This window comes from Mercenaria mercenaria, chromosome 13, assembly GCF_021730395.1.
Source record: "Mercenaria mercenaria strain notata chromosome 13, MADL_Memer_1, whole genome shotgun sequence".
Taxonomy (NCBI): Eukaryota; Metazoa; Mollusca; class Bivalvia; order Venerida; family Veneridae; genus Mercenaria; species Mercenaria mercenaria.
Genome location: NC_069373.1, coordinates 66,399,742 through 66,418,538, shown reverse-complemented (window position 1 = coordinate 66,418,538; position 18,797 = coordinate 66,399,742). Strand labels below are relative to the sequence as shown.

Below are 18,797 nucleotides of genomic sequence, written 5' to 3'. Positions count from 1 at the left end.
TTGGCACAATTGTTCATCATCATGAGACAGAGTGTCATGCGCAAGATCCTAGAATTACTTCCCTTTGTTGTTACTATATAGCTTATTTTCGTAACTTTTTTATTACTGGTCTTAGGGAAAAATCAAGACCACTTTTCTGTAGTACAACATGCATGTTACATCCAATTGTCAGGTGTATTTTGACCTATCTCTACTGGTGAGGATTTTTGTGTGGATTTTTTTTTTTTTTTTTTTTTTTTTTAAGATTTACGTCCCTTTGTTGTTACTTTTAATAACTTATATTGTAACTTTTTGCAATCTCTTTTTTATTTGGCATAAATGTTTGCCTCAGTGAGACAAGGAGTGTCATGTGCAACTCCCAGTCCTTTTGACAGCTGGCGGGCTCGATGTTACCCGTGGGCATCTAGTTTTTTCAAGAAGTTTGATGTAGCCAAACAAAATTTTGTGTTGACCTACACGCCACTCAAAAGCAGAAACTGTATAAGAAGTCAGTATTAATTATTGCCATAATTAGACCAAATACTAACCTTTTTGATATTTCACTTGTATGACAGTAGATTAGCTTAATTTGTAGACACAGGTCATTAGAATTCACTTTTGATGAGAAGTTTCATTGACAATCTGGTCATGGACCATTTATTCATGATTCACACATCCACTAAATGTGCTAAATGTGAAAACCTTTCGACTGAAAATTATTTCCTGGAAATTTACTGTTACCACAGCACATTTGTATTTTTTTCATGATTCAGAAATCACAAGGTCAGTATTTATTGGTCCTCTACTGGTTGAAATGCGCTTTTCCATCCATCTGTCTATCCGTTCATCATTCCGTCCATCCACTTTCATGTCCAGTCCATAACTCTATATTTCAAAAAGAGATTTTAATTTAACTTGGCACAAAATTAATGTTCCCCATGATGAGACGACTGGTCATGCAAAATACCAAGACCCCTAGCTGAAAGGTAAAGGTCATGATTGAAGGTCGAAAGTCAACATTGATCTTTCCTGTCCAGTCTGTAAAATATTTTAACCTTTACCCTGCTAAATTTCTAAAATAGACTGTGCCATCATTCAGTTTGGGCCATACCATTTATTATTCAAAGGGGTGTTCACTGAAAATTTACTGACTGAATAGCAAACAGTGCAGACCATGATCAGACTGCACAGATGTGCAGGCTGATCTTAGTCTGCACTGGTAGCAAAGGCAGAATCATTTGCCGCCAGCAGGCTAAAGGTTAATATAAGCTTATGTGTCTTATGGATTCAATTAAAAAAATTTGTTTGTGTATTTCTTTCAGAATTACTTCCCTTTAATATGATGATTTCTTACATTTTTTTCTCATGCACAAAGATCAGTAGGTTTTTTTTCCTGTCTGGACCATAACTTTGTTATCCTTAAAGGATTTCAATATTACTTGGCACAAAATAGTTCCCCATAGTGAGACAATGTTTTATGTGCAATACCCAGACAACATTTTTCCATATTGACGTCTGAATTCCATATCGGGTGTTTGATGTTGTGTTAACTTTTTCATTTAAGTCAGTTTTGTCAATTTTATTTAGGCTATAATTGAACAAATTCATAATATTTATATGATATTAATATGTGTTGCAGTGTATTTAATAAAAAAAATATTAAATTATTAGCTTTGCATCAAGAAATATGCACTCGTTCTTTAGCGGAATGATATTCCGCACAGCTCCTAAAGTTACACAATATTTCCGCTGCAGAACTTGTGCTTATTTCTCGATACAAAGCTAATAACCTATAAATAGTCGGTTCCAGAAGGTAGCTGACTTGCTGCTTAAGGCAAATGACTGTTTAAGTACAGGTGGTTGCAAAGGCAGGTTCAAATGTAGTTTAATCTAGGTGGTCAAAAGGTTGTGCATTTGATCATAAGGCGAATTTAGTGTTATCAGTAACAGATTAGCTTTTTTGGGCATCCACCTTGTGTAGGAATATGGTAATAGTTTTGTTATGTTGTTAAATACTTCAATGAGAGTGAAAACAACAAAACAGTTATTGCAGTGTAAAAGCACATGTATCATTACTTTACATATTCTATTTTCAGCTGAAGTCAGATGCAACCAGTTCCTTTGAAGACTATAATGCTAACCCAACGGTCAAAAATGTAAGTTCATCTTTCCATTTACTGTGTGTGGTCAGGTTTTACTGGCCTTTTTAGGTATAGCTCATGTCTGAGACAGTGCATTAGAAAAAACCACTTCTTATCCCCCGCCGATGAAATCGGGAGGGGGGTATTGAAATGGCGTTGTCAGTCCGTCAGTCCGTCCGTCCGTCCGCAGCCATTTCTCAGTAACTACTTGGTAGAATTTCATGAAACTTGAAATAAACATGAACCAACATACTGCGATGATGCCCGTCAAGTTTTTTTTTTGATTGGTCAATTTCCCTCAGAGTTATTGCCCTTGATTTAATAAAAAATGTCCGTCTGCAGCTATTTCTCAGTAACTAACAGGTAGAATTTCATCAAATTTGAAGTAGACATGAACCAAGATACTGTGCTGATGCCCGTCAAGTTTTTTTTTTGATAGGTCAATTTCCGTCAGAGTTATTGCCCTTGATTTAATGAAAAATGTCCGTCTGCAGCCATTTCTCAGTAACTAGCAGGTAGAATTTCATCAAACTTGAAACAGACATGAACCAAGATACTGCGACGATGCCCTTCAAGGTTTTTTTCGATTGGTCAATTTTCCATATAGTTATTGCCCTTTAATTGTTTAAAAATCCACAGATCTGTACATAACAAACCAACCAATTGGAAGAATTTCATTAAACTTCTTTCATTCTTTTCCATGAACATTTATTATAAACATGTGATGTTGTGTACCTACACCTGGTCACCACCTTACCTTGGTCCCCCCCCCCCCACCTTTTTTTTTTTTTTTTTTTTTTTTTTTTTTTTCATTTTTCATTTTCTATCAATATTTATAATCAACATGTAAACTGTTGTGTCCTCACCCCCCCCCCAGCCCCACCCAAACAAAACATTCATTTTCTTTTTAATTTGATTTTGACTAATGAAATTATTTGCTTCTTGGTAACATTCTTAACTTTTTGCTGGATATATTTTTTTGCCGTTCCTCAACTCTGACCCTTTCGGCGGGGGATTCCAATTCATCGAATTTGCTTGTTTGTCTTCTTTCTCTCAGTTGTAACTTTTACATTTACCTAGTTTTTTGTCGAGCCCACTAGCAGTGAGCTAGGCATAGTTGTCACAATGGCGGTTCGGTGTATGTGCATACGTGCGTCTGTCTGTGCATTTGTCCGAGTTTGCCCGAGCTGTAACTTATCTATGGATCAAGGGATTCTTAAATAACTTGGGACATATGTTTGCCTCAATGACACGGTGTGTCACATGCAAGAACCAGATTGGTAGCTTAAAGGTCAAGGTCATCCTTTGAGGTCAAAAGTCAAATCTCTGTGCTGTTTTGATTGTCTGGGCTGTAACTAGGCTATGGATTGAGAGGTTCTTAAATACATGTACTTTGGCACAAATGTTTGCCTTGATAAGATGATGTGTCATGTGCAACAACCATATTGGTAGCTTAAAGGTCAAGGTCATACTTAGAGGTCAATGTCAAAACTTGGTACAGTTTTCCTTGTCCGAGCTGTAACTCAGCCATGGATTGAGAGTTTCTTAAATAACTTGGCACAATTGTTTGCCACAATGAGACAGTCTGTCAGGCTTAAGTAGTTGAAAGGTCAAGGTCACACTTAGGGGTCAAAGGTCAAAAGTTGATGCAGTTTCTCTTGTCTGGGCTGTGACTTAGCCATGGATGGAGATGTTCTTGAATAACATGGCAGAAATGTTTGCTGCAATCAGTTCTATCACTGCCAAATAGTATCATAAATGTTAGTTCTTCTGACAGTTGATGGGCTTGACATGTTGCCCATGGGCATTTAGGATTCAATCAGGCACAGTAACCAATTGACATCACATAATGAAAATTACAGTGGACCATGTCAATATAAATTTTTTGAGTCATTATCATTTTTTGTGCACTCACCATTGCAGCACATTTGATCAATCCAATGGACATGTTTCAAAAGAATATATGATATAATATGTACACTGTCTTTATTTTCTTGTCAGGCTGTGATTGCTTCCAATGGAAAGTTGACGCCCAATTTTGAATATATTGCAGCCTTAAGGAAGAAAAGCTTGTGAGTAATCATTATTTACTGATTAATCAAGTGTTTTATTTTGTGCACATAGAATTTTGTTGTTTATGTCAAAACAGCTATTTTATTTGCACTGGAAATTATTAGGATAAAATAAGTTGGACTATTTTTGGATGTATTTGTTTATTGATATCTTATTTAGTGGAATTGGCTTAACCACAAAATCCATGAAAATGAATCACTCAAAAGTGACAATAATTTCAAATGATTTTGCGTCTGTATTGTTATGCCCCATACCCTTCCGAGTTGCATATTGTTGTGGTAGGTAGGATGGTAGACAGTTTGATTTCTGATCAATAACTAAAGCACTGAACTAGAGAACATGTTGGCCTACTATTGACAAACTTCATAGGATGATTGCCTGTGGTCAGACCGTCAGTAGATTTTTTGTGTCATTTTAAAGGTCAGTATTTCAGGTCATATTGACCTTGAGACTAAGAAAATATTTTGATCCATATCTGGAGATTGCTTTAGCTCGATAGTTTCAAACTTCATTGCATGATTGTCTGTTGTCAGTAGACAACCTTTATTGGTTTTAGGTCCGTAGGTCAGAGATTAAGGACACAGTGACCTTGATATTAAAAATATATATATATAGTTTATGATCAATAGACTAAGAATGCTTGGGCATATGACCATGAAACTTCATAGCATAATTGTCTATGGTCATTAGACAACCTTTGTTTTTTAGTTGATCTTTTTAGTCATACTTTTAGTTGAACATCCTTCATGTGAAGATGGTCTGTACTAAAAACTTTTCTATTTAGCGGATGGCACAGTGTGTGGGGGCACCCATGTCCAAAGGATACAATTTAAGTTTCTGCTGGTTTGAACATTTTATGTGTGAGCTTCCTTTTTGAAATGAGTGATTCAAGGTTGTACAGCTTTGTGCAGATTTAGCTGAATTACCATAGGAAACTTTAATAGTAGGAAAAGCTCCAAGAGCACGTTGTTCTATTGTTCTTTTTATTAAAGGTCATCAAAGAAAAGCAAGGTTGTCCCAGGACAGAAGAAGGTCCTTATCCTTGGAGCAGGGTATGTCGCCGGGCCAGCAGTGGAGTATCTCAGCAGGGACAGTAATGTAAAGGTTACTGTTGGTAAGTATGTGAAACTTGACTGTATGCAGAGATAGGATGAAAAGCAATGATAATAAAGGGTGTTATTCCAGACGTTTTTTTCCCCAATCATATCATCAAATTTAAAGCAGCTTGTATTTATAACAGGTATGAATGTTATTCAGCACTTTGTTACAAAAGCATGACATTTATGAGTTGCAAAGACTAACAACACAAACAAAGCCACTGACTATTAAATTAGGACAGAAAGTTGACACCAAAAAAATTGCTGAACCTACAGTTATTGAGTTTTGGTGATTAAATTGTAAAGAATATTGTGGTTAACCCTTTACCACACAGAACAGAAGCCAAAGTAACCTCTTTTACATAACACTGATAAGGCCACACCAAATTGATAACTTGTTCATCGGATTTTTTTCTGAAAAAATTGAGGCGGCGAGCGAAAAAATAATTTAAATATTTTTTTAGGTTTTTGAGAAAATCAGGAGCGAGCGAAGAGCGAAGAAATATATTTGTCTTCATTTGGCTCTCGACTGACTAATAAAACCTTGAAATAGAATGTATAGCCCTTTTAAATTAAAAAGTAAGTCCCCAGGGATTGAGAAAATCTGACCTGCAGACGCACAACAAAGCGAACTCATGAAAAAAAGGTAATAACATTGTCATACAGTACACTGTAATCAAATAATGCATGCTTTTGAAAATGCTGTTAGAAAATATGTAATAAACAACAATGCATAACCTTACACCATACTTATCACACATATGTGACTTGATGTAGCATTCTTAGCTGACTTTACAAAGTTTTTGATACATCAAATATCTATGCGAGTGTTACTACATCTATTAAAGCTTCTGATTTGAAACTTAGAACAGTTATTTACTGTCAAAGTCTACACCTGGAGAAACAATATTCTTAAGTCTGAATCTAGACAGAGTTAAACCCCTTTTTAACATAGAATATTTTTAATTAAGTTTTATATAATGACCAGTAGCTCTGTACTTTCAAAGCTTCTGGCTATTATGCCCCTTTTACTGGCAAAGCTCTGATTCAGAAAAGTCGAGCATGATGTCTTATGTACAGCTCTTTTTCTAACTTTAAACTTTCATAACATATTAAATTTGTTGAAACAAAGTCTCAATTAAAGTCTAAAATGGAGATTAACGTGCATTAACATTAGTCTACTAAATGATTGGAAAATTTGAAAATCGAAACTGTTCTGAAAACAACTCATAATGTAAATTCCGTATCCCATCAACTTTCGTATGCAAATGCTGATCATTTGGCAAGGAAAAACAGAAAACAGATAAGTGACATGCATCAATAAGTATTTACCCTTACCAAAATAATGTAGATTGATGTTATCAAATAAATTAGTATGTTTTTCTTCATCCAGTTTTCAATGAAATAAATCGATTTTTTGTAGCATGTAATTTGGTAAACATTTGAAGAAAATGGCGTAATTGCATAAAGGGGAAACAACTTTAATGCAACTAAATATAAATGTTATGATTTATTATAGACGATGTGTGCGTAGTATGTATTTATTTTGATTAAAATCCATTTGAGAACAATCTAGGACTGAAATTATAAGCATTTATACACTTTTATGTCCGTAAAAAGTAGCGCAGCAAAAAATTTTGGATTGATTTTTTTCAATGGGGCGAGCGCAAGCCAAAAACAAAAAAAAATATTTTTTTTGTGTTTCTGAAAATATACGAGCGGCAAATCCGATGAACAACTTTTTAATTTGGTGAGGCCTAAGTGATAATCAATAATCAATAATCGGTATATGGCTGATAAAGGTGACTGTCTTATCTGAACAGAGGTGTTGGCATTATTTTGTGATTACACACACTTATGTTAAAAATGTCATTATTTTAATATTTTCTGTAAGTTTGACATTATTATTGTCAATATAAAGTTTATAGCAATTTAAATTCTCTTTCCGATGATACAAAATTTATTGTAGTTTCTCTTTGAGTTTCGAAGATACAAAGTGTTAAAGTATGGGAATATATATTTTTAGGCATAGAATTCTGTTTTGGATTACTTTCACATTGAAATTCATATACAATTTCATTTTGATATTTGAAAGTTTGATTTATATAAGACTTATCTTCCGAATCGGAATCGGTAAGTATTTATATAAAAAACAACCATCAAACTGAATAACACTACAAAAATAACGGATTGTAAAATTTCTGAAAGTGCAAAAAGATCGCCGAGATCGAGACTCGTAACCGACTACAGTATTCTTGTGCTTAAAATTAAAATATTTTTAAGATAATATTACGTAATATTTTGATGATCAAACGTCGGTACATCACGGGTGACTTCCGCTGCAATTAACTCTTTGGGTGTCATAAAATATTTGAAAGCCGCGGTCCTTCTGTTTTGATTAACACTTCCCGTTATGTAAGGCCATAAATTCCAAGCCATCGTATACACAAATTGTTGTTTAGGGGAAATCTGCATGTATCACATGTGACCTTCCTGACCTAACACATTTAAAAATACTTTGATGTTAAATGGTTGTTATTTTTAGAACGAGGAAAGTCCCGCGAAATGGCTAGTTGCAAGCAGTTTTCTCAGTAATTTTCCATGACGTAGCGTCATGCACATGTAGGAAAAAACCCCGGTGTCTTTCTTTGCAAAGTACTCGATAAATTTAAATAGTAACCACATGATCTTTTATGTAAATAATGATGACGAAATCCCATATTTTGAGTTAGTAAACATCCGGAATTTGTTTCTTTAGGAAAAGAACGAAAATAAAGCGATTGATTATGAGACACGGGATAAAACGATTCTGTTCAAATGGCCGTTAATCGGTATAATACGTTTCTATCGGGGAACCGATAGACACGGGTCAATACGTTTCTGTTTGGTAATCGATAGATACGGTGATAAACGTATCGATGTGGGAAAGGGTTAAGGATCTACTTGTTTATTATCAAAAAAGCAAAAGATATGCACTTGCTGGTTATAAATTAAAGTTCTTTGCATATCGAAATGTACCCTTTATGTATTTTGAACATGTAAACTGCTACTGGGAGTTTTGAATTAATTCCGAAAGCATTTTTCCAAGATTGCCACCAATAGTAAAATTTTTTTAGAGATACAGTAAAAATTAAGTGAAAGCTTAGCTCATTTAATCAGGCCTTTGTACATATTTCCTATATAGTAGTTGCAGGTTAAGCCCACTTTTGATGCAGATTTGACCTTGATCTTAATCTGGTATATTGTATTTTCTTGACAATTGGTCAATCGGTCTTAATGTGATAAAGGGATGTTTTTTAAGCACACAGGGAAACAAAATGTAAATCAATATGTCACGTCAATCAAATATACAGAATGGAAAATTTAATCCTATTTGGTATTATTTGATCTCTGATACTAAACATTTTAGCCATCACGATTCAGTTTAATGCCAGATTAGCATATGGATAAACTCAGTTTAAATGCCTAGCATGCACTGCATTTGGCCATGGTTATATGCATTAGCAGCCTTTATTACATGTTTTTCAGCAAATTATCAAAATATTAGAGTGAAATTTATTTTGTATTTTCACAGTGAAAAATATCAAATATATTTTTTTCATAATTTCATATAAGATCAAATATATTTCACTCATGAACATCATTTCTAACAGTTTCACTCATGACAATATTGCATCTGGTGTTCACTCATGAAAGATATTCTATATATGTTCAGTTTAATTTCTGAATATATAAAAATATAGGGATGTGGCAGTCTGCCCAGAAACTGCAGTATTCATAGTATGTTGAATATTATTTCATATTTATGCGTTGTAGGGGGTATGTATTTATAGCCAATCAAAAAGTAATAATTTGTTTAATTCAACAACAATTCTTTCTGCTTCTTGATAATCTTGCTGTATAAATATGAATTAGCCTGGTGCTTGATGAAACTAACACAATTTCTTACATACAGGTTATAAACACAATTCCCATGTGAAAAAGGAACAGGAAATCCTGGGATTATCCCAGGAAGTCCCAGGACTATCCTGGGATTATGTCCTGAAAATATCTCAGGAATTCCTGGGATAGTCCTGGGACTTTTCACGCCGTTAAATGGGAATGGGACAATCCCAGGATTTTCCTGTGAACAGGAAAAAAACAGGACACCAGAACACCAAGAAACCTATGCTGTCCTGCTATCCTGAAAATCCCAGGAATGTCCTGGGATTTCCTGATGTCAGGAAATAAAAGTATATATTGTCCTGTTCTCAGGAAATTCCAGGAATGTCTTGAGAATTCTTGAAGTCAGGATATCCCAGGACAATTGTCCTGTCTTCAGGAAATCCCAGGAATTCCTAATGTCAGGAAATTTCACGAGAATTGTCCTGTCTTCAGGAAATCCCAGGAATTCCTGTTGTCAGGAAATCTCAGGACAATTGTCCTGTCTTCAGGAAATCCCAGGAATTCCTGATGTCAGGAAATTACAGGAGAATTGTCCTGTCTTCAGGAAATCCCAGGAATTCCTGTTGTCAGGAAATCTCAGGACAATTGTCCTGTCTTCAGGAAAGTTTCCAGGACATGTAATTGAATACCTTGTAAACATGATTTGAAATTCTCTTTGGCGGGAAATACAGTTAACAAATTGAATGAATGTTAAATTTCAATTGTATTTACAGTAAGAATAATAATTAAGGATTATCAAAAAAAAAAATATTAAAAAATATTTTCTAGTTAAAAAGTATACATCATGTACATTGAAACATACAACCTGTCATAGCAGAAATATCAATTTATCAGTTCAAATATGTGCATACATGGCAAAAACACTAGGTGTAATATTTAGTCTAGAAACATCAAATTATGAGCTTCATATTGAGCAAAAAGCTCTTATCATTCTCTGATCTGTTTACTTTTAAGAGTGAAACTGCCTTTGATCAAACATGTACAGATAATCTAAACAGTACTAACATATTTCGCTCTTTAACACTCTGATTGATTTTAAAGAAAAATACTTTTCTAAATAACTTACTGGTATTGTTATGTAAAATCATTAAATGAAGGTATATATTTAGTATTATTTCTAAAAGTTTAATACAGAAATAATTTGCTAACTTACCACAAATATAGAATAATTATATTCCTGTTACTCCAACAACACCACAGCACAAGTGCTTAATGATACAAAACATGGGTCTTCAACACCAGGATGTAATTAACTTACTAGACCATTACAAGATCATGTTTCAAATTAATTACCATCTTTCAAACTGTATCTTTTAGAAAAAGTCCTGTCTTTTTCCTGTGAACAGGACAATTTCCATAGAAAGTCCTGTCTTTTTCCTGTGAACAGGACAATTTCTATCAAAAGTCCTGTCTTTTTCCTGAGAACAGGACAATTTCTATCAAAAGTCCTGTCTTTTAGTGTTAAAGTCCTGTCCTCAAGACTTATATGCAGCCTTACTAAAAGAATCTCAGGATATCCCAGGATAATCCTGGGATTTCCTGAGAACAGGAAAATATTTCTGCACGGGTATTCACTTGCAAGTTCAAAATATTTGTGGAACCTAAAACACAAGCACTCGCATTTTGCAAATTCTTAGCACCTTTGAATAAGTCAGCAAAACCTTGAAATGGCTAAGTAAAGCCTATGCAAAAGTTGCCAAACCTACAATAGTATGGAATTGGAATTATTTGATTGGTATTAACCTTTACCCTGCTAAATTTCTAAAATGGACTCAGTCACTGGTCAGTCATTCAATTTGGGCATTGCTGTGACTAGTGCACATACGAGAAGAAGAAGAAGAAGATTCAATTTGGGCTGTACCATTTATTATTTGAAGGGGTGTTCACTGAAAAATTTACTGACTGAAGAGCAAACAGTGCAGACCAAGATGAGTCTGTGCAGGGTTGTCTTGGACTGAACTGGTCTCAAAGACAGAATTATTTGCTGCCAGCAGGCTAAAGGTGAAAGTTGTAAAGCTTAGATCAGACAAATGAGCAAGCTGTTATGTTCATGTTACACAGAAAAATAATTAGTAATTGCTCATGTGTCATAAGACCTTCAAAGGTTTTTTCTACATGTTAATTATGATAGGAAAATCTTCCAATGTCTGACTGGCTCACTGATTTATATTTACTGGTTAATTCGAAGTGGTTCCTAACTCCTATTAGTGATAGCTAATCATGGTCTGCACTGTTCGCTGTTCATTCAGTAAATTTTCAGTGAACACCCCTTTGTTACTGTCCAAATTGAATGATAGACCAGTTAATTTTATAAATTTAGCAGGGCAAAGGTTAAAAAATATTTACAGTTTTTATTTGTTAAACACAATAAGTAAAAGCTTAACATATCTGAATTATATCAATTTAATATATGTATATAATAAGAATACAGGACTTCTTTAATTAGATAAGGTCATGTCTGTGACCTGTCTTTGCTTACACTGCTTTATATTTATTGAAGTTTTCACTCTTACAGTAGCATGCTTTGTAAACAAGATATCTTAATACAGTTAAACACTGATGCTCAAGGTCACAAGGGGATGAGTAAGATGCTCTAATGAGCCAGCATTTTCAATGATAAAAAATATAGAAAACATAGAAAAAGTAAGGAAAAAACCTGTGGATAAAATGTATTGCTCGATTGAGTGCAGGTGCTCAAGCCATCTGTGTTTTATTGTAATTTCCTTAATTTTGTAAAACAATGTGATTAGTGATTGTAAAGCCTGTATTTAATTATTATTTTTTTAGTTTGACCAGTGAGATATCTTAAAAATATAAGGGAAAAAACCCTTTTAAGTATAAGTGATTGCAAATGATAACTCTAACATGAATTGTTGCATGAAAGTCATAAAAACACATGTTTCTGTGAATTACATGACCATACCACACTGTTTCTGATACATATCAGAAATGCTCTAAATAGCACAACATTCTTTAGTGCTGTGCCAACATTTACAGAGAATATTAGAAGTAAATTGTTTGATCAGAAAATGAACATGGATTTATTACGGTAACAAAAGTTTTGCATGAAGCGAATGATTTAGCAGTAAAATGTGTTTTTGATTCTGCTTTAACCTGTACCCTGCTAAATTTCTAAAATGGATTGGTCTGTCATTCAATTTGGGCAGTACCATTTATTAATTGAAAGGATGTTCACTGAAAATTTACAGACTGAATAGTAAACTGTGCAGGCTGATTTTGGTCTGCACTGGTTGCAAAGGCAAAATCACTTGCCACCAGCAGGTTGTGCAGGCTGATCTTGGTCTGCACTGGTGGCAAAGGCAAAGTCACTTGCTGCCAGCAGGCTGTGCAGGCTGATCTTGGTCTGCACTGGTTGCAAAGGCAAAATCACTTGCCGTCAGTAGGCTGTGCCGGCTGATCTTGGTCTGCACTGGTCGCAAAGGCAAAATCACTTGCCACCAGCAGGTTGTGCAGGCTGATCTTGGTCTGCACTGGTGGCAAAGGCAAAGTAACTTGCTGCCAGCAGGCTGTGCAGGCTGATCTTGGTCTGCACTGGTTGCAAAGGCAAAATCACTTGCCGTCAGTAGGCTGTGCCGGCTGATCTTGGTCTGCACTGGTCACAAAGGCAAAATCACTTGCCGCCAGTAGGCTAAAGATTAAATTTGATGTGATTATGAAGTCACATATGATGAAGATCTCCTCTGTTGACTGCAAGACAGGAAATGAACTTTTAATTTAACCTTTAGCCTTCTGGTGGCAAGTGATATTGCCTTTGCGACCAGTGCAGACCAAGATCAGCCTGCACATCCATGCAAGCTGATCATGGTCTGCACTGTTTGCTCTTCTGTCAGTAATTTTCAGTGAACACCCCTTTGGTAAACAATCTGTACTGCCAAAATTGAATGATGGACCAGTCCATTTTAGAAATTTAGCCGGGTAAAGGTTAATGTTATAAACATAGGGCACATGTGGGAGGTACTTTGTTCAAAAGAGTTAATTTTCAAGTTGATACAGCTTCTAATGTTTTTAATATGAAACAACATACTTAGCGAAGTATTTTTTATTTAAATCCGGTAATTTTAGCCACATTCCCAAAGACTTGTGGAGAGTTCATTTGTAAACTCATGAATGTCAACATTAATAACCAGGCTGTTTAAAACTTTTAATAGGCATTAAAGTATAGATGAAAAGTAATTTTGATAATTGATACTGACTTATCTGATCGGCATATCAAGTGAGTGCCTTTACTTTGACAAATTTTCTAACATTTTGTGACTTTCCATTTTTGCATTGTCTTCTGAAGCAGAAATCTTACTTTGGTGACTCTCTTTACAAGAGTGTTCAAATGCATAATGTTAGTATCTTCTTGAGAAACTGCTGACTGGATTTTAAAAAATATTCACTGAAAATTTTTTTGATAGCCTTCTGTCAAAAATATTCGGATCATTCAAACAATCTGATATTGGTATGAAACTTAATTCTAACACAAAAAAATAACAAATTTTACTTCATTCAACTCACTTCGTGCATTGTAGGGCTACTTTACCAAAATGCAGATTTCAAAATTTTTATAAGAATGCATTTTGCGAAATAATCAGCACATATTTTTTGATGAAATGATAATAATCTTTCAGTTACATAATTATGTATCTACTCTATAGAATAATGTTGTTACTGAAATCTGATAGCAACAACAACACACAACAACACACACCAAAAATTATGTTACAGATGACATCACACACCGATACAATGTATGCATGTCAATGTAGAAAAATAGTGACACCTCAGGTCCTATTATAAGTGTGCAGAGATTGAACATAATTAAATATGTTATAACAAATATTATATTTATCTTCAAAGTTTCCCAGTTGAAAGAGGAGCTAGAGAGAATTGAGTCACGATGTCCAGATGTTGAATATCAGATGTTCGATGTGACACGTCATCCAGAGGAAGTTGACAAACTGGTACCAGAATATGATGTTGTTGTCAGTCTGTTGCCATACACAATGCATCCAGAAGTTGCCAAGTCATGTATTAAACATGGCAAAAATATGGTCACTGCAAGTTACGTAACACCAGCAATGAAGGAATTACATCAAGCGTATGTAAAATTGTTTTACCTTCTCATGATATTTGTATTAAATTTGTGTTAATTAAAATGAGACACCAGATGAAAATTACCATAAATTATGTAATTATTTGAATTGATACTACATGCTTTCCCATGTATTTGCTATTTAGAAAAAGCAAGAAACTAAAATTTTGTCAGATTTTAACATTAAAAAGCAATATTCTTAATTGTTATGCAGTTTCAGCCCACATAATATGCACCAAAACAATATGGAAATGTGTTGCAGAGCACTTTAAAATTCCTTTTAAGGTAGTTCTGCACATTTGATAAACTGGAAGTGATGGCGTAACGTCATTATCTGGAAAACGTAGAATAAAGCCTGGATTCGGCGTACGGAAATGAAAATCAGTTTATGAATAAAAGGCAACCTGTGAATAAAATTTATTAAATCATAACAGTCTCAATCTTTCTAAAGTTAAATATGATATCAAAACATCTGACACATTAAATAATTCAAAATAATGTCTTAAAATTAGCTTCAAATTGGCGGTTCACTTTAATCATGGCCAGATATCTCAGAAATAAGCACAAGGACCTATACATTTTATTAGCTCATCTGATTTTTTGAAAAAAAAATGAGTTACTGTCATCACTTGATCGGTGTCGGCGTCGGCGTTGCCTGGTTAAGTTTTATGTTTAGGTCAGCTTATCTCCTAAACTATCAAAGCTATTGCTTTGAAACTTGCAACTCTTGTTCACCATCATAAGCTGACCCTGTACAGCAAGAAACATAACTCCATCCTGCTTTTTGCAAGATTTATGGCCCCTTTTGGACTTAGAAAATCAGTTTTCTTGGTTAAGTTTTATGTTTAGGTCAGCTTTTCTCCTAAACTATCAAAGCTATTGCTTTAAAACTTGCAACACTTGTTCACCATCATAAGCTGACCCTGTACAGCAAGAAACATAACTCTGTCCTGCTTTTTGCAAGATTTATGGCCCCTTTTGGACTTAGAAAATATCAGATTTCTTGGTTAAGTTTTATGTTTAGGTCAACTTTTTCTCTTAAACTATCAAAGCTATTGCTTTGAAACTTGCAACACTTGTTCACCATCATAAGCTGACCCTGTACTTCAAGAAACATAACTCCATCCTGCTTTTTGCAATAATTATTGCACTTTTGGTCTTAGAAAATCAGTTGTCTTGGTTGAGTATTATGTTTAAGTCAGCTTTTCTCATAAACTATCAAAGCTATTGCTTTAAAACTTGCAACAGTTTTTCACCATCATAAGCGGACGCTGTACGTCAAGAAACAACTCTATTCTGCTTTTTGCAAGAATGATGGCCCTTTTTAGACTTAGAAAATCATGGGTAGGACGATATTTCTATTATACAAAAAAAATCAGATGAGCGTCAGCACCCGCAAGGCGGTGCTCTTGTTTCACTATATTATAGGTCATATGTTTATTTACGGCTGTGAGAAGTTTAATTAAAATCTACATTGTGAAAAATTTTCCTATTCGGGAAAATGTTATGAAAGTTGCTATTTTCCCTTAGACTTCCCTTGTGAAAAATTGCGTGAGGTCCAAATTTTTCAAATCAGTTTAGCAGAAAATCAAGCACACGGCCCTAATATCTTTATTTGCTGAATTTTCTAGGTATAATCTGAAATTTTGAAAATCAGAGTTTAATCAAATTCTACATTGTAGAAAAAAATTCGATCCAAATGCGCAGAACTACCTTAATGCGCTGTTTCCAACTTGACAGACATAAATAGCGGTCTTCTTAAGAGACTACTGGTAATGATGCTGAAAAATTCGAGCAGAGATGTAGAGTGAGAACTCCTCCTTTTTCAATACTTTTAAAGATAGTCCATGTCATGTTAATTCAGTTTCAACTGTCATACATTGATTAGCAACCTGATTTTCATGGGCAGACCCTAGTAGAAAGATTGTGTCCATCAGACTTTCAAATTATATCTCTTATTGCCCCATGTGGTTCTGGGACAATCTGTGTATGAAAAGAATTGGAACCACTGCCTTACCCTTGCATGATCATAAGAGGTGACTAATAGGGTCTTAACACTTGGTTTTGCAGTAACTCTGTGATTCCAGCAGGTATGCAAATTTGATTCCATACCTCATGTTTTTATTTTGATGTAAATGAGATATGAAACCAAAATTTGTAGTCCTGTTTGGCACCATATAACCTATACTGTGTTGGTGTGCCGTAAAACCCAAATAAATAAATAAAAAAATTGGATGTATACAATGGATTAAGCTCCCTGTCATGGATTTCCGATGATATCTTTGATTAAGTTAGTGGACCAGAAATGACATTTAGCAAATATGCAGTTTGATATTCTCTGTTTATTTACAGAAAGTTGTGTGTGCATTCAGCTACATTTACATCTTGAGAATGCCGAATTGCATAATGATCGTACATAATCATACGGAAATTGTGGAGTGTCTTTGTGGGTCCACTACATTAAATGTTGCATTTCTATGTAGGAGTTTTAACTTTTTTCTAGATTACAAGATATACATTGACGGTCTGAAAGACTCTAACTTAGAAATGCCCAGATACCTTTATATGATTAGAACCAATGTATCATTAGAATGACTGTCCAAATGATTATTGTTTACAGTGCTGTGGATGCCAATGTGACTATAGTGAATGAGGTGGGGGTTGATCCAGGCATTGATCACATGTTGGCAATGGAATGTTTTGATGAAGTAAAGCATGCTGGGGGAAAGGTAAATACTAAACATTTTTGTCTGGTTCAAATATTTACTAACTTATAGTACCTACCGGTATTAGGAAAACAAGACTGACAAACATAAGACACTCATTTTACTCCATGTATTTTTTGCATAAAAATGTTACTGTATTTCCCAACAGTTTGGATGATAAATTATGTCTCCCCCAGGAGACATATTGTTTTTGCCCTGTCCGTCCGTCCGTCCGTACGTCACACTTCATTTCCGAGCAATAACTAGAGAACCATTTGACCTAGAACCTTCAAACTTTATAGGGTTGTAGGGCTGCTGGAGTAGACGACCCCTATTGTTTTTGGGGTCACTCTGTCAAAGGTCAAGGTCACAGGGGCCTGAACATTGAAAACCATTTCCGATCAATAACTAGAGAACCACTTGACCCAGAATGTTGAAACTTCATAGGATGATTGGTCATGAAGAGTAGATGACCCCTATTGATTTTGGGGTCACTCCGTCAAAGGTCAAGGTCACAGGGGCCTGAACATTGAAAACCATTTCCGATCAATAACTAGAGAACCACTTGACCCAGAATGTTGAAACTTCATAGGGTGATTGGTCATGAAGAGTAGATGACCCCTATTGATTTTGGGGTCACTCCGTCAAAGGTCAAGGTCACAGGGGCCTGAACATTGAAAACCATTTCCGATCAATAACTAGAGAACCACTTGACCCAGAATGTTGAAACTTCATAGGATGATTGGTCATGAAGAATAGATGACCCCTATTGATTTTGGGGTCACTCCTTCAAAGGTCAAGGTCACAGGGGCCTGAACATTGAAAACCATTTCCGATCAATAACTAGAGAACCACTTGACCCAGAATATTGAAACTTCATAGGATGATTGGTCATGAAGAGTAGATGACCCCTATTGATTTTGGGGTCACTCCATCAAAGGTCAAGGTCACAGGGACCTGAACATTGAAAACCATTTCCGATCAATAACTGGAGAACCACTTCACCCAGAATGTTGAAACTTCATAGGATGATTGTACATGCAAAGTAGATGACCCCTATCGATTTTGGGGTCACTCCATTAAAGGTCAAGGTCACAGGGGCCTGAACATTGAAAACCATTTCCGGTCAGTAACTTGAGAACCACTTGACCCAGAATGTTGAAACTTAATAGGATGATTGGTCATGCAGAGTAGATGACCCCTAATGATTTTGGGGTCACTCTGTGAAAGGTCAAGGCCACAGGGGCCTGAACATTGAAAACCATTTCCGGTCAGTAACTTGAGAACCACTTGACCCAGAATGTTGAAACTTCATAGGATGATTGGTCATGCAGAGTAGATGACCCCTAACGATTTTGGGGTCACTTTGTTAAAGGTCAAGGCCACAGGGGCCTGAACATGGAAAACCATTTCCAATCAATAACTTGAGAACCTCTCGACCCAGAATGTTGAAACTTCATAGGATGATTGTTCATACAGAGTAAATGACCCCAATTGTTTTTGGGTCACTCCGTTAAAGGTCAAGGTCACAGGGGCCTGAACATTGATAACCAGTTCCGATCAATAACTTGAGAACCACTTGACCCAGAATGTTGAAACTTCATAGGATGATTGAACATGCATAGTAGATGACCCCTATTGATTTTGGAGTCAGTCAATTTAAGGTCAAGGTCACAGTGGCCTGTTCATGTAAAATCATTTTTTGGAAATAACTTGAGAACCACTTGACCTACAATGTTGAAACTTAATAGGATGATTG

The 18,797-nt window shown here is 35.2% G+C and overlaps 1 protein-coding gene across 2 annotated transcripts in view; it reads left to right on the top strand.

Moving 5' to 3' along the window:
* The window catches only part of LOC123529809 (alpha-aminoadipic semialdehyde synthase, mitochondrial-like), a 63,266-nt gene that overhangs the window by 25,452 nt on the left and 19,017 nt on the right, over positions 1-18,797 (top strand). For both annotated transcript variants that reach the window (XM_053522114.1, XM_053522112.1), the window contains 5 exons: positions 2,076-2,135; positions 4,122-4,192; positions 5,186-5,307; positions 14,099-14,339; positions 16,954-17,062. In XM_053522114.1, the coding sequence (XP_053378089.1) occupies positions 2,076-2,135; positions 4,122-4,192; positions 5,186-5,307; positions 14,099-14,339; positions 16,954-17,062 (603 nt within the window). The remainder of the gene's footprint in view (positions 1-2,075; positions 2,136-4,121; positions 4,193-5,185; positions 5,308-14,098; positions 14,340-16,953; positions 17,063-18,797) is intronic.